Genomic DNA, 12695 nt, shown 5'->3' on the forward strand with positions numbered 1-12695 from the left:
AACCTCCGTGACTTTAAACTGTCCAGCGTGGACCTCACCCCTAAGAGGTCCGTAAAGGGGGCATGCATAAGCGCACCAGCGTGCCTTCCGTCCCTCTCCTACGCCCCCCATTTATTTGCACTCATTTCATGCGTTCATGTCCACGTTTATACTTAAACCTGTACATGTTTGGCAAACTAAATAAATAATAAATAAAATAAACGACACAACAGCCACAATGAAAGACTAGGAGAAAAGGCAGATTCTGTTTCTCCAAATATCCAAAGGATGGGAGCACCAAGATACGGGATGGAAATCGAAATTGTTTTGGATTGGGGCAGTCAAAAAAAAAAAAAAAACCCAAGGAAAAATTACCCATATTAGGTGAAGCAAAACTAGGTATAGAATAGTATAACAGAGTTGGAAGGGACCTTGGAGGTCTTCTAGTCCAACCCCCTGCTTAGGCAGGAAACCCTACGCCACTTCAGGTGGGTGGGAGAAAAGGATTGTTGACATAGCTCTTCTTATTTTTCTAAAAAGGTTTTTAAAATTAGAATTCAGGGTGATATAAAATCCAAATAGAACTAAAGATCAGTGGGAGAAGGGGAAGAAAAAGAATCCAGGCTTAAAAAAAAAGGAGAGAGAGAAAGGAAAGAGGAAAAGAAAGGACTTCGGATTTTTTTATTTTGGGGGTAAAGTATAAAAATTATAGCCTTGACATTTTTTTACACGTTACATTTTTAAGAGAGAACAGCTATTTCTGTAACAGGAGGTGTTATTTTGGTTTTTTTTTGAGTTTACGGCAGCATAAAATGGAAAGGAAGGGAAGGAAGAAGAGACAGAGACAAGGGAAGGGTGAAGGAGGGGAGGGAAGAAGAAGGGAGGGTACCGAAGAGGAAAGGGGGAAGAGAGGAGAGAAAAGGAAAGGATGAAGAAGGGAAGGAAGGGAAGAAGAGACAGAGGAAAGGAAGAAAAAGACACAGAGACAAGGGAATGGTAAGGAGGAGAGGGGAGAAGAAAGGATACGAAGGGGAAAGGGGGAGGAGAGGAGAGAAAAGGAAAGGATGAAGAAGGGAAGGAAGAGAAGAAGAGACAGAGGAAAGGAAGAAAAAGACGCAGAGACAAGGAAAGGGTGAAGGAGGGGAGGGGAGAAGAAGGGAGGGTACCAAAGAGGAAAGGGGGAGGAGAGGAGAGAAAAGGAAAGGATGAAGAAGGGAAGGAAGGGAAGAAGAGACAGAGGAAAGGAAGAAAAAGACACAGAGACAAGGGAATGGTAAGGGAGGAGAGGGGAGAAGAAAGGATACGAAGGGGAAAGGGGGAGGAGAGGAGAGAAAAGGAAAGGATGAAGAAGGGAAGGAAGAGAAGAAGAGACAGAGGAAAGGAAGAAAAAGACGCAGAGACAAGGAAAGGGTGAAGGAGGGGAGGGGAGAAGAAGGGAGGGTACCGGAAGGGGAAAGGGGGAGGAGAGGAGAGAAAAGGAAAGGATGAAGAAGGGAAGGGAAGGAAGAAGAGACAGAGAAAGGAAGAAAAGACACAGAGACAAGGAAAGGGTGAAGGAGGGAAGGGGAGAAGAAGGGAGGGTACCAAAGAGGAAAGGGGAAGAGAGGAGAGAAAAGGAAAGGATGAAGAAGGGAAGGAAGGAAGGAGACAGAGGAAAGGAAAGGAAGAAAAAGACACAGAGACAAGGGAAGGATAAGGGAGGAGAGGGAGAAGAAGGGAGGGTACCGAAGGGGAAAGGGGAGGAGAGGAGAGAAAAGGAAAGGATGAAGAAGGGAAGGGAAGGAAGAAGAGACAGAGGAAAGGAAGAAAAAGACGCAGAGACAAGGAAAGGGTGAAGGAGGGGAGGGGAGAAGAAGGAGGGTACCGAAGGGGAAAGCGGGAGGAGAGGAGAGAAAAGGAAAGATGAAGAAGGGAAGGGAAGGAAGAAGAGACAGAGGAAAGAAGAAAAAGACGCAGAGACAAGGGAAAGGGTGAAGGAGGGGAGGGGAGAAGAAGGGAGGGTACCGAAGGGGAAAGGGGGAGGAGAGGAGAGAAAAGGAAAGGATGAAAGAAGGGAAGGAAGGAAGGAGACAGAGGAAAGGAAAGGAAGAAAAAGACACAGAGACAAGGGAAGGATAAGGGAGGAGAGGGGAGAAGAAAGGAGGGTACCGAAGGGGAAAGGGGGAGGAGAGGAGAGAAAAGGAAAGGATGAAGAAGGGAAGGGAAGGAAGAAGAGACAGAGGAAAGGAAGAAAAAGACACAGAGACAAGGAAAGGGTGAAGGAGGGGAGGGGAGAAGAAGGGAGGGTACCAAGAGGAAAGGGGGAGGAGAGGAGAGAAAAGGAAAGGATGAAGAAGGGAAGGGAAGAAAGGAAAAGAAAGGGCTCTGATTCTTTTCGGTGGGTAGAACACGAAAGAGAGTTACACCCTCAAACGTCTCCCTTTCCTAATAGATGCCAGCCATTTCTATAACCGAAGTCACAGATACGGCTTGTAGCTATAGTTAGAAATATATTTTGCTTTTATTAGCCTTCATTATCACATAAAATGCAAATAAAAGACCACAAGGGAAAGGGGGAGGAGGGGCTCACCCCTCCATCATGAACGCCAAGAAACCCAAAATAGCAAAATACAGGAAAAACCCCATTTCAAACCCAGCCCGGGACTCCGGAACCCACCCACAGCATAGACCAAACGTGTCCCAGACCCATGGACTGCCCCGTAGTTTCCCCTGCCCTCCTCTCCTTCACCCACCCCGCAACCTCCATCCTATTCGAACCACAAAACAGAGTAGGGATGATTGACAAGCATAAGCCCCCCATTCTCCCCCCCCCCGACAAACCTGTGGACTTCAACTCCCAGAATTCCTGAGCCAGCCTGGCATTCTGGGAGTTGAAGTCCACCGTTTTGCCAAGCTGCCCTCATCCATATAGGTGCCCATCCCTGGAAGACAGTTCCAGAATACACTTCAACAAGAGTTGGGGACCTTGGAGGTCATCAACACCTCCCTCCCCTTTCTGCTCAAAACAAGAAACCAATAGTCGTCCAGGCCTCCAGGGGAAATCTGCAGGCAGATGGTGCCCCTCGAACCCAGCGCACAGCCCCAAGGCTGAGCCGGTAGCATTTGGCAAGTTCTCAGGTACGCCACCTCCCTTCGGTGGAAGGGACGCCTGGTCGACAGGCTCCAAAAACTGGTGAAGACACTCACATGTTGTGCGGCATGGTCCCGAGACACCTCCCAGCCAATTTTTCGCGGCACGGCAAAAGTTGCTTTTAACGCAAAGCTCCAGAGAAAGTGGATTTCTTTCTCCACCCCACCCCTGCAAAACAGCTGTGCAGCAGCTGCCACTTGTCAGCGTGGCAAAGGCTGGCTTTGCATCCGGTTGAAAACACCCCCCGGAGAAGGCTTTTGGGGGGGGGGGGTGCCTTTAATTCTAATGGGGCTGGCGCTTCTCCCAGGCCGCTCCGGCTGACCGAACCGTCTGTCCCTCCGTCCTCTTCTGGAATCAGATCTCTAACTTTGCTTCCTTCCTGAGAAGCTGCGAGCATTCCTGTCTTTACAAGGCGTGGCCTTCCCAAGCTTGGTCCTTCGCTCTGTGTCGTTTGCAAGAAGAAAAGGGGGAGGGAGAGAGGGAGGAAGAGGAGGAGGAGGAAGGAGGAGAGGAGATTTCCACGGGGCACCAGAAGCTGCAAGGGGAAATTTCCAAACCGCCCTAAAAATAGATCTTTTGTGTTTTCTTCCCAGCCCGCAGGCAACTTTTCGCCACCCAGCTGCTCGGCAGGTTTTGGGCTGAATCCCTTATTCCGAGAGCCCCGTAAACAGGATAAATTGGGAGACGGTGCAGATTGTTTCCCTCTGGGAAAGTCTCCAACTTCTCCACCCCAATGCCAGGGCTTCCTTGAAGGAAGCAGCAGGAGGTGTGCGTTGGTAAGACCTGGTAGGATACGGCTCTGTGCATGCAACTTAGAACGAACGAGAAATTTCCTGACAGCGGGAACAATTAATCAGTGGAACTCCTTGCCTCCAGAAGTTGCGAATGCTCCAACACTGGAAGTCTTTAAGAAGATGTTGGCTAGCCATTTGTCTGTAGTGGTGTTGGGTTTCCTGACTAAGCAGGGGGTTGGACTAGAAGACCTCCAAGGTCCCTTCCAACTGTTATTCTATTTATTTGATTCAATTCTATTTTATTCTATTCTATAATGTTTAATAGCAATAGCAATAATAGCAGTAGACTTATATACCGCTTCATAGGCCTTTCAGGCCTCTCTAAGCGGTTTACAGAGAGTCAGCATATTGCCCCCAACAATCTGGGTCCTCATTTTACCCACCTCGGAAGGATGGAAGGCTGAGTCAACCCTGAGCCGGTGAGATTTGAACCGCTGACCTGCTGATCTAGCAGTAGCCTGCAGTGCTGCATTTAACCACTGCGCCACCTTACTCTATTCTATTCTCCAGTATTTATTCTATTCTATAGTATTTATTTGATTCAATTCTATTTTATTCTATTCTATAATGTTTACTCTATTCTATTCTATTCTCCAGTATTTATTCTATTCTATAGTATTTATTTGATTCAATTCTATTTTATTCTATTCTATATTTACTCTATTCTATTCTATTCTATTCTCCAGTATTTATTCTATTCTATTCTATAGTATTTATTTGATTCAATTCAATTCTATTTTATTCTATTCTATAATATTTACTCTATTCTATTCTATTCTCCAATATTTATTCTATTCTATTCTATAGTATTTATTTGATTCAATTCTATTTTATTCTATTCTATAATATTTACTTTATTCTATTCTATTCTAATTCTATTCTAATTCTATTCTAAATTTCTGCATAGCCCACCCTCATTTCCTCCCTAACTAGGAGCAGATCTACAGAGTATTTTTCCACACGGTTCAAAGAGAAAAACACATGACTTAAAAAAAAATTCTTTCCACCCCCAAGAAAAAAGTCAATTTAGGCTACAAGAAAGACCTCGTGGGGAGGCATTGCTTGCCAGACCAAGGAATTTACCCACTATGGGCTCACCCCATAGGAGAGAAATATTTTTTTTTTGGCCTTAAACAAAATAGGAAGGGAACAGAATAACAGGGTGGGAGGGTACCTCGGAGGTCATCTAGTCTAAACCCCCCCCCCCGCTCAAACAGGAGACCCTAGATCGTTTCTGACAAGTGGCTGTCCAGCCTCTTCTTGAAAGTCTTCAGGAATAACTCGTTGACTATTTTTCCTTTCATATATACAATATAATACAATAGCAGAGTTGGAAGGGACTCTGGAGGTCTTCTAGTCCACCCCCCCTGCCTAGGCAGGAAACCTTATACCGTTCCAGACAAATGGCTATCCAACATCTTCTTAAAGATTTCCAGTGTTGGGGCATTCACAACTTCTGGAGGCAAATTCTGTTCCACTGATTAATTGTTTTGAATGTCAGGAAATTTCTCCTCAGTTCTAAGTTGCTTCTCTCCTTGATTAGTTTCCACCCATTGCTTCTACCCTCAGGTGCTTTGGAGAATAGCTTGACTGCCTCTTCTTTGGGGCAACCCCTGAGATCTTGGAAGACTGCCATCATGTCTCCCCCTACTCCTTCTTTTTATTAAACGAGACATACCCGTTCTTCGTATATTTTAGCCCCCTAATCTTTGATGCTCTTCTCTGCACTCTTTCTAGAGTCTCCACATCTTTTCTACATCGTGTCGACCAAAGCTAGATGCCGTATTCCAAGTGTGGCCTTACTAAGGCTTTGCAAAGCAGTGCTAGTATCTCATGGGATCTTGATTCTGTCCCTCTGTTAATGCAACCTAGCATGTTTTTGCTGTGTGTGTGTGTGTAACACAGGGGAAGGGTTTTCAGGGGGAAGGTGAGACAACGCCACCACGAAGCGATGTGGTCACCTTCCTTACTCGACACGGATTTGCGCAAAGCGAGAAGTAAACAGAAGAGGCGGTAGGAAAACAAAGGGGGGGGGAAGCTGACAGCATGGCGAACGGGCAAATTCCAGGAAATGTGAAAGCAACACACCCACAAAGACATCATCCTTAGCATCTGCACAGACTTCCTGTCTGCAAAGGGAATGGACCCAGTGACTCTTGATGGAAGCCGCAATCTAAGATACGGTGCAAGGTTTAAAAAAAAAAAAACCTTGGAATTTGCCGTAGGGTTGTTGTTGGAAAGAAAATCCACCTGATTCAGTTCCAAACAAGGAAAAAAAGACGCCAGAGGCTGGAGGCTGATTGGAAAGAAAGCCCATTTATTGGGGAACGGAACCACCAGGGTTTGTGGTTCTGGGCCAGCTGACAAAGTGGAGTTGAGAGTAGGGTGGGTTTTTTTAAATACCTTTCTTGATTCCTATGGGCTCTATAGGCAAAAGGGGGAACGCGAATCCTAGGTGTTTGCCTGAGCTAATCTTATCAGCCTCTTTTTGTCACTGCTTATCTGGAGTTTCTGTCTGACCCAGTCTTTCTGAATGGATTACCCGATCTGCATTTCTAAAGGCTGGCCTCCCGAGTTTCTGCTTGGGGCAGGGAGACTGGGGCTGGTTTCTGCCTCCCCCCCCCTTTTGGGGGAAATATAATAATCTGCCTTTTTCAATGTTTCCCAAGCTATTTCATTCTTCCGGGGGGGGGGGGGGGGGGTGAGGAGTGGAGGGCTTCCTACAATGTGTTGAGTTAATGCCGCCTTGGAAAAACAACCGTGTCTGTGTGATTCTTTCCTTCCTGAGACATGTCTTACTTTTTATTTATGTATTTATATCCTGCCTTTTACAGGTAGCCCTCGACTTACAACAGTTCTGTTCTTTCCCCTCTCCTAGGATGAGCTAGGAATAACAATGCAGGGTGTTTATATTCACTGCAGGTCTTTCAAACTCCTCCATTCACTTTTCCACCATTTTTTCAAAACATTAGGGGAATATATATATATATATATATATATATATATATATATGTATGTATGTATGTATGTATGTATGTATGTATGTATGTATGTATGTATGTATGTATGTATATATATATTCCCCTACTGTTATATATACACACACATACATACATACATGCATACATACACATATATATATACATACACACATACATACATATATATATATATATACACACACATACATACATACATATATATATACACACGCATATATATATATACCCCTACTGTTTTGAAATATATATATATGTATATATAAATATATGTATGTATGTATGTATGTATATATGTGTATATATACACACACACACACACACACACACACACACTCTTCATTGCTTATTAGTGCTTTTGCACACGGCTTCAAACGTAGAAGCACCTGGAAGGCGATATTATGTTTGAATCTGGAGCCAACCCAAATTCCAAGCTCAGCTACTTTTACAGTTGTGAACAAGTGTTGGGTTCGGAAAGCCAAGAAGAGGCTTCAGGCTAGAAAGAAGGGGAGGAGGGGGAGGGGGAGGGGGAGGAGGAGAAGGAGGAAGAGAAGAGAAAAAGGAGGAAGAGGAGGAGAGGAGGGAGTCAGAGAAGAGAAAAAGGGGAAGGAGGAGGAGGAGGAAGAAGAGGAGGAGGAGGGGGAGGAGAAAGAGGAGGAGGAGGGAAAGGAGGAAGAGGAGGAGAAGGAGGCGGCGAAAGAGGAGAAGGGGAAGGAGGAAGAAAAAAGAAAAAGGAGGAGGGGAGGAAGGCAGAGGAAGAGGGGAAGGAGGAAGAGGAGAGAAAAAGAGAAAAAGGAGCAGAGGAAGGAGGAGGAGGAGGAGAGAAAAAGGAGGGGAAGGCGGAAGAGAGAAAAAGGGGGAGGGGAAGGAGGAAGAGGATGGAAAGGAGGAAGAGGAAGAAGGGGAGAACGAGGAGGAAGAGAGAAAAAGGAGGGGAAGGAGGAGGAAGAGGAGAGAAAAAGGGGAGAGGAAGGGAGGAGGAAGAAGAAGAGGAGGAGGAGGGAAAGGAGGAAGAGGAGGAGAGGGAGAACAGAGAGGAAGAGAGAAAAAGGAGGGGAAGGAGGAGGAAGAGGAGAGAAAAAGGGGAGAGGAAGGGAGGAGGAAGAAGAGGAGGAGGAGGGAAGGAGGAAGAGCACCACCAGCTAGCACATCTGGAAATGGATTATAATCCACACCCCAGGGCTGCATGTTTAGCCCATACAGCCAGAGAAGATATGGTTGCATGGCCCTACAGTTGGATTTCTGGCCTATAGAAATGAATGGGCGTCCTCGGGGAGCCAACTTCAGAGATCTGGGTGGTTTCAGAGATCTCCTGTGGGGCTTAAATCTAGACACCCCCCTCCCCAAATCAACATGGAACTACTATGATCTATTGCAACAGTCTCCAAACACGGCGATTTTCACAACTCGTGGACTTCAACTCTCAGAATTCCCCAGCCCAAGGATTCTGGTAGTGGAAGTCCAGCTATCTCGAGGTGGCTTCGGTTGAGAAAAATTGCTCTGTACCACAAGTGGAACACGAGGCCACCAAATGATTCCTCTCGCTAAAAAGGCGGATGCTATTTTGAGATGCATTAACAGGAAGGCAGATCCTGCGCAGACAACTGGCCCGGTCAGTGGCCCTCTTGCAAAACTGTTGCCAGTTCCGGGCAGCCCAGCATCCAGAAAGGGATGGGGGGGAAAAAAAGGGGAACCGTGAGGAACCATGAAAAGGATTTTGAACTGTTTGACCTACAGAAGAGATGATGAGGAAGAAAGATCATCGGTTTCATAGACAGTCCTTGACTTTTGACTGTAACCTAGCCAAGAATTTCCATTGTTGAGTCTTGAAAGGCAAAAGTCCAAGCTTAACCAGATATGACTTTTTAGGTGGAGGTCATTTAAGGGAATGCTGCCGTCGTTAAGTAGACACAGTGGTTGTTAAGGGGCTTTGGGCCAATCACCAGGAGACAGTGAGTTCTAGTCCCCTTTAGGCATAAACCTGGCTGGGTGACTTTCAGCCAATCACCACGAGACAGTGAGTTCTAGTCCCACCTTAAGGCATGAAAGCCAGCTGGGTGACATTGGGCCAATCACCAGGAGACGGTGAGTTCTAGTCCCACCTTAAGGCATGAAAGTCGGCTGGGTGACATTGGGCCAATCACCAGGAGACGGTGAGTTCTAGTCCCACCTTAAGGCATGAAAGCTGGCTAGGTGACTTTGGGCCAATCACCAGGAGACGGTGAGTTCTAGTCCCACCTTAAGGCATGAAAGCTGGCTGGGTGACATTGGGCCAATCACTAGGAGACGGTGAGTTCTAGTCCCACCTCAAGGCATGAAAGCCGATTGGGTGATATTGGGCCAATCACCAGGAGACAGTGAGTTCTAGTCCCACCTTAAGGCATGAAAGCCAGCTGGGTGACATTGGGCCAATCACCAGGAGACGGTGAGTTCTAGTCCCACCTTAAGGCATGAAAGCTGGCTAGGTGACTTTGGGCCAATCACCAGGAGACGGTGAGTTCTAGTCCCACCTTAAGACATGAAAGCCGGCTGGGTGATATTGGGCCAATCACCAGGAGACAGTGAGTTCTAATCCCACCTCAAGGCATGAAAGCTGGCTGGGTGACATTGGATCAATCACCAGGAGATGGTGAGTTCTAGTCCCACCTTAAGGCATGAAAGCCGGCTGGGTGACTTTGGGCCAATCACCAGGAGACGGTGAGTTCTAGTCCCACCTTAAGGCATGAAAGCTGGCTAGGTGACTTTGGGCCAATCACCTGGAGACAGTGAGTTCTAATCCCACCTCAAGGCATGAAAGCTGGCTGGGTGACATTGGATCAATCACCAGGAGAAGGTGAGTTCTAGTCCCACCTTAAGGCATGAAAGCCAGCCAGGTGACTTTGGGCCAATCACCAGGAGACAGGGAGTTCTGCCTTAAGAATAAAATCCCGCCGAATTACTTTCGGCCCGTCACCAGGAGACAGTGAGTTCTAGTCCCAACTTAGGCATGAAAGCCGGCTGGGTAACTTTGGGCCCATCGCCAGGAGATTGGGAGTTGGACTCCGGAATAAAAACTGGCTGAATTACTTTCGGCCCAGCACCAGGAGATGGTGAGTTCTAGTTCAGCCTTAGCTATGAAAGCCAGCTGGGTGACCAGGGGGCCAGTCCCCTCTTCTTCAGCCCAACCCACCTCTCAAGGTTGTTGTTATAGGGGAAATAAGAGGAGGAAAGTGTGTGGGATCCCTTCCCTTCCTTGGGTTGTTTGTAAAGATAAGAGAGGCAGAATGCAAGTAAATAAAACAATGATAAATCAAAACAAAACAAAGAGAACCACGATAAAATTGTCCACTGTTGGAATAGGCTGCTTCATAAAGCCCTAAGATTCCCTTATCGCTGCTTTAAAAACAGAGAATATCCCTGGCTTTGCTTTTGCAGATCCTGCCCGGAGCCTGGGGTTGGACTAGATGGCCTCTGAGCTCCCTTCCAATCTCTTGATTCTCAGAACAGCTCAGAGCGGCTGGGACAAACTCCAAACACAATCAAACTTTGGAAAGTTTCATTTTGGGCAGATAAAGAGCGCATGGGTCGTTCCCTGCCCTCTGCATTTCTACCATTATTCTCCCCCGCTGTTATCTAGGCCATTCCCAGAGTTTGCAACCGCCTATCTCTCTCTGCCGTTTGGGGAGTTTATTAATATCTTTAAAATCCTGATTAGAGAGGGACCAAATATATCTCTGTTGCTAATGTTCTGGATGGGATCCAGAGCGAAAGAAAAAAGAAAAAAGAAAATGCAAGCTGGGGAAAGCTGTGAGTTCGGGCGAATTGTGGGAGGAAAGAATTGGGGGGGAGGGGGGAGGCCAGGACTTTGGGGACGAGGAGTTTGACAAGAGGCGAGTTAACATCAGAGGATGCCTCTGTCCATGCGTCACGCATCGCTGTACTTCTCCTCGCACAGCTGTTGCTGCCGATGATGACAAAATCGGGCAAGTTCTTATGCCTTCGGAATCCACTTGCAAAATGTAGGTTTGTGGAACTTCGGTAGGCGTGTCCCTCCACTCTGCACATGCTCTTGTTGACTGCTGGTTTGTGATTAGAGTTAATCACAAACTAGCATAATTAAGGAAAGGGGAAAGGAAAGGGAGCAGAGAGGGGGGAAGGAAGGAAAGAAAAGGGGGAAGGAAAGGAAGAAAAGAGAGGGTGGAAAGGAAGAAAAGAGAGGGAGGAAAGGAAGGAGGTAAGAGAAAAGAAAGACATAAAAAGGCAATGGAAAGGAAGAGAAGAGAGAGGGGGGGAAGGAGAAGGGGAGGAAAGGAAGAAAAGAGGGAGGAAAGGAAGAAAAGAGGGATGAAAGGAAGAGGGGGAGGAAAGAAAAGAAAGAAAAGAAGATAGGAAAGGAGGAGGGGGAGGGAAAGGAAAGGGAGAAGAAGGGAAAGGAAAGAGGAAGGAAAGGAAAGAGGGAAGGGAAAAGAAAGACAGAAAAGGGAATGGAAAGGAAGAGAATAGACGGGAAGGAGAGGGGGAAGGGGAGGAAAGGAAAGGAAGAAAAGAGGGAGGAAAGGAAAGAGAAAAATGGGGAAAGGGAAGGAAGAAAAGAGAAGGAGAAAAGGAAAGGGACAAGGGAGGAAAAGAAGATAGAAAAGAGAGGGAGGGAAGAAAAGAAAAAGGGGAAGGGAGGAAAGGAAGACAGGAAAGAAGGAGAGGGAGGGAAAGGAAAGGGAGAAGAAAGGAAAGGAAGAAGGAAAGGAAAAAGAAAGACAGAAAAGGGAATGGAAAGGAAGAGAAGAGACCGAGGGGAAGAGGAGGAAAGGAAAGGAAGAACAGAAGGAGGAAAGGGAAGAGAAAAAAGGGGAAGGGAAGAAAAGAGAGGGAGGAAAGAAAGATAGAAAAGAGAGGGAGGAAAGGGACAAGGGAAGGGAGGAAAGGAAGATAAGAAAGGAGGGGAAGGGGGAGAGAAAGGAAAGGAAATTCTAATGAGTACATGGACCAATCCAGACAGTCCTCTGGGGAGCAATTCAGAAGAATTTCATCGCTTTCTCCAACATATATTTCCAATTTCCCACAATCCTGAAAATCCCTGCTGGTTTTTCTATCCAAGAACCTCTCATGACAGCCTCTAGAAGCTGCCAAGCCCAGAGAGTTTTTGCAAAGGGCTGGTCTCTGCTGAGGCTCAAGAATGCAGAACAAGGCTTACATCAAATTAAGCATTTGACACAATAGACAATCTTCCTTTTTGTAGCATTATACTGGAAATTTCAAAGTTGGATTCGGGATCCTTTGGCCCCGGAAAGCCTTTTTCCGTGTCTAATGATGGAAAAGGGAGGAACTGGTCTGTGAAGCAGTTCCAGGGACATTGAAAATCCACACTTTGCATCCAGTGCACAAAAAAGGGGCCTCTTCTGGGGAGATTTCTACTTTTTTTTTTTTTTTGCTTTCTGCAAGTTTTTATATTCACCAGTTTTCCTCTATTTTAACCTTTAGCAAAAAAAAAAAAATTATTATCAAAACTTTGAGGAAAGAAGGCAAACAGGATGAATTAGGACAGTAGACTTCAAGTCCCAGAATTCCCCAATCATTAGGTATATGGCTTTAAACTCTTAGAATTCCCCAGCCAGAATAAGTGGACTTCAACTCCCAGAATTCCTCAGCCAGTGTGTTTGAACTTCAACTCCTAGAATTCCTCAGCCAACATGCTTGAACTTCAACTCCCAGAATTCCTCAGCCAGTGTGTTTGAACTTCAACTCCCAGAATTCCTCAGCCAGTGTGTTTGAACTTCAACTCCCAGAATTCCTCCGTCAGCGTGTTTGAATTTCAAT

At 46.2% G+C, this 12695-nt stretch overlaps 1 protein-coding gene across 3 annotated transcripts in view; it reads right to left on the minus strand.

Annotated features, from left to right (window-relative positions):
• The window catches only part of RNF24 (ring finger protein 24), a 59664-nt gene that overhangs the window by 15385 nt on the left and 31584 nt on the right, over window positions 1-12695 (minus strand). The window contains exon 1 of one of the 3 annotated variants that reach the window (XM_087723939.1): window positions 3166-3472. The exons of the other annotated variants lie outside the window; for them this stretch is intronic. Within the exon in view, the coding sequence (XP_087580065.1) occupies window positions 3166-3179 (14 nt within the window). The 5' untranslated portion in view covers window positions 3180-3472. Of the gene's footprint in view, window positions 1-3165; window positions 3473-12695 lie in introns of those variants that run through there. 3 annotated transcript variants of the gene reach the window in all.

The sequence above is a fragment of the Thamnophis sirtalis genome, unplaced genomic scaffold (assembly GCF_051295495.1).
Source record: "Thamnophis sirtalis isolate CommonGarterSnake01/CBP01778 unplaced genomic scaffold, rThaSir2_p1.2 scaffold_10, whole genome shotgun sequence".
NCBI classification, from domain to species: Eukaryota; Metazoa; Chordata; class Lepidosauria; order Squamata; family Natricidae; genus Thamnophis; species Thamnophis sirtalis.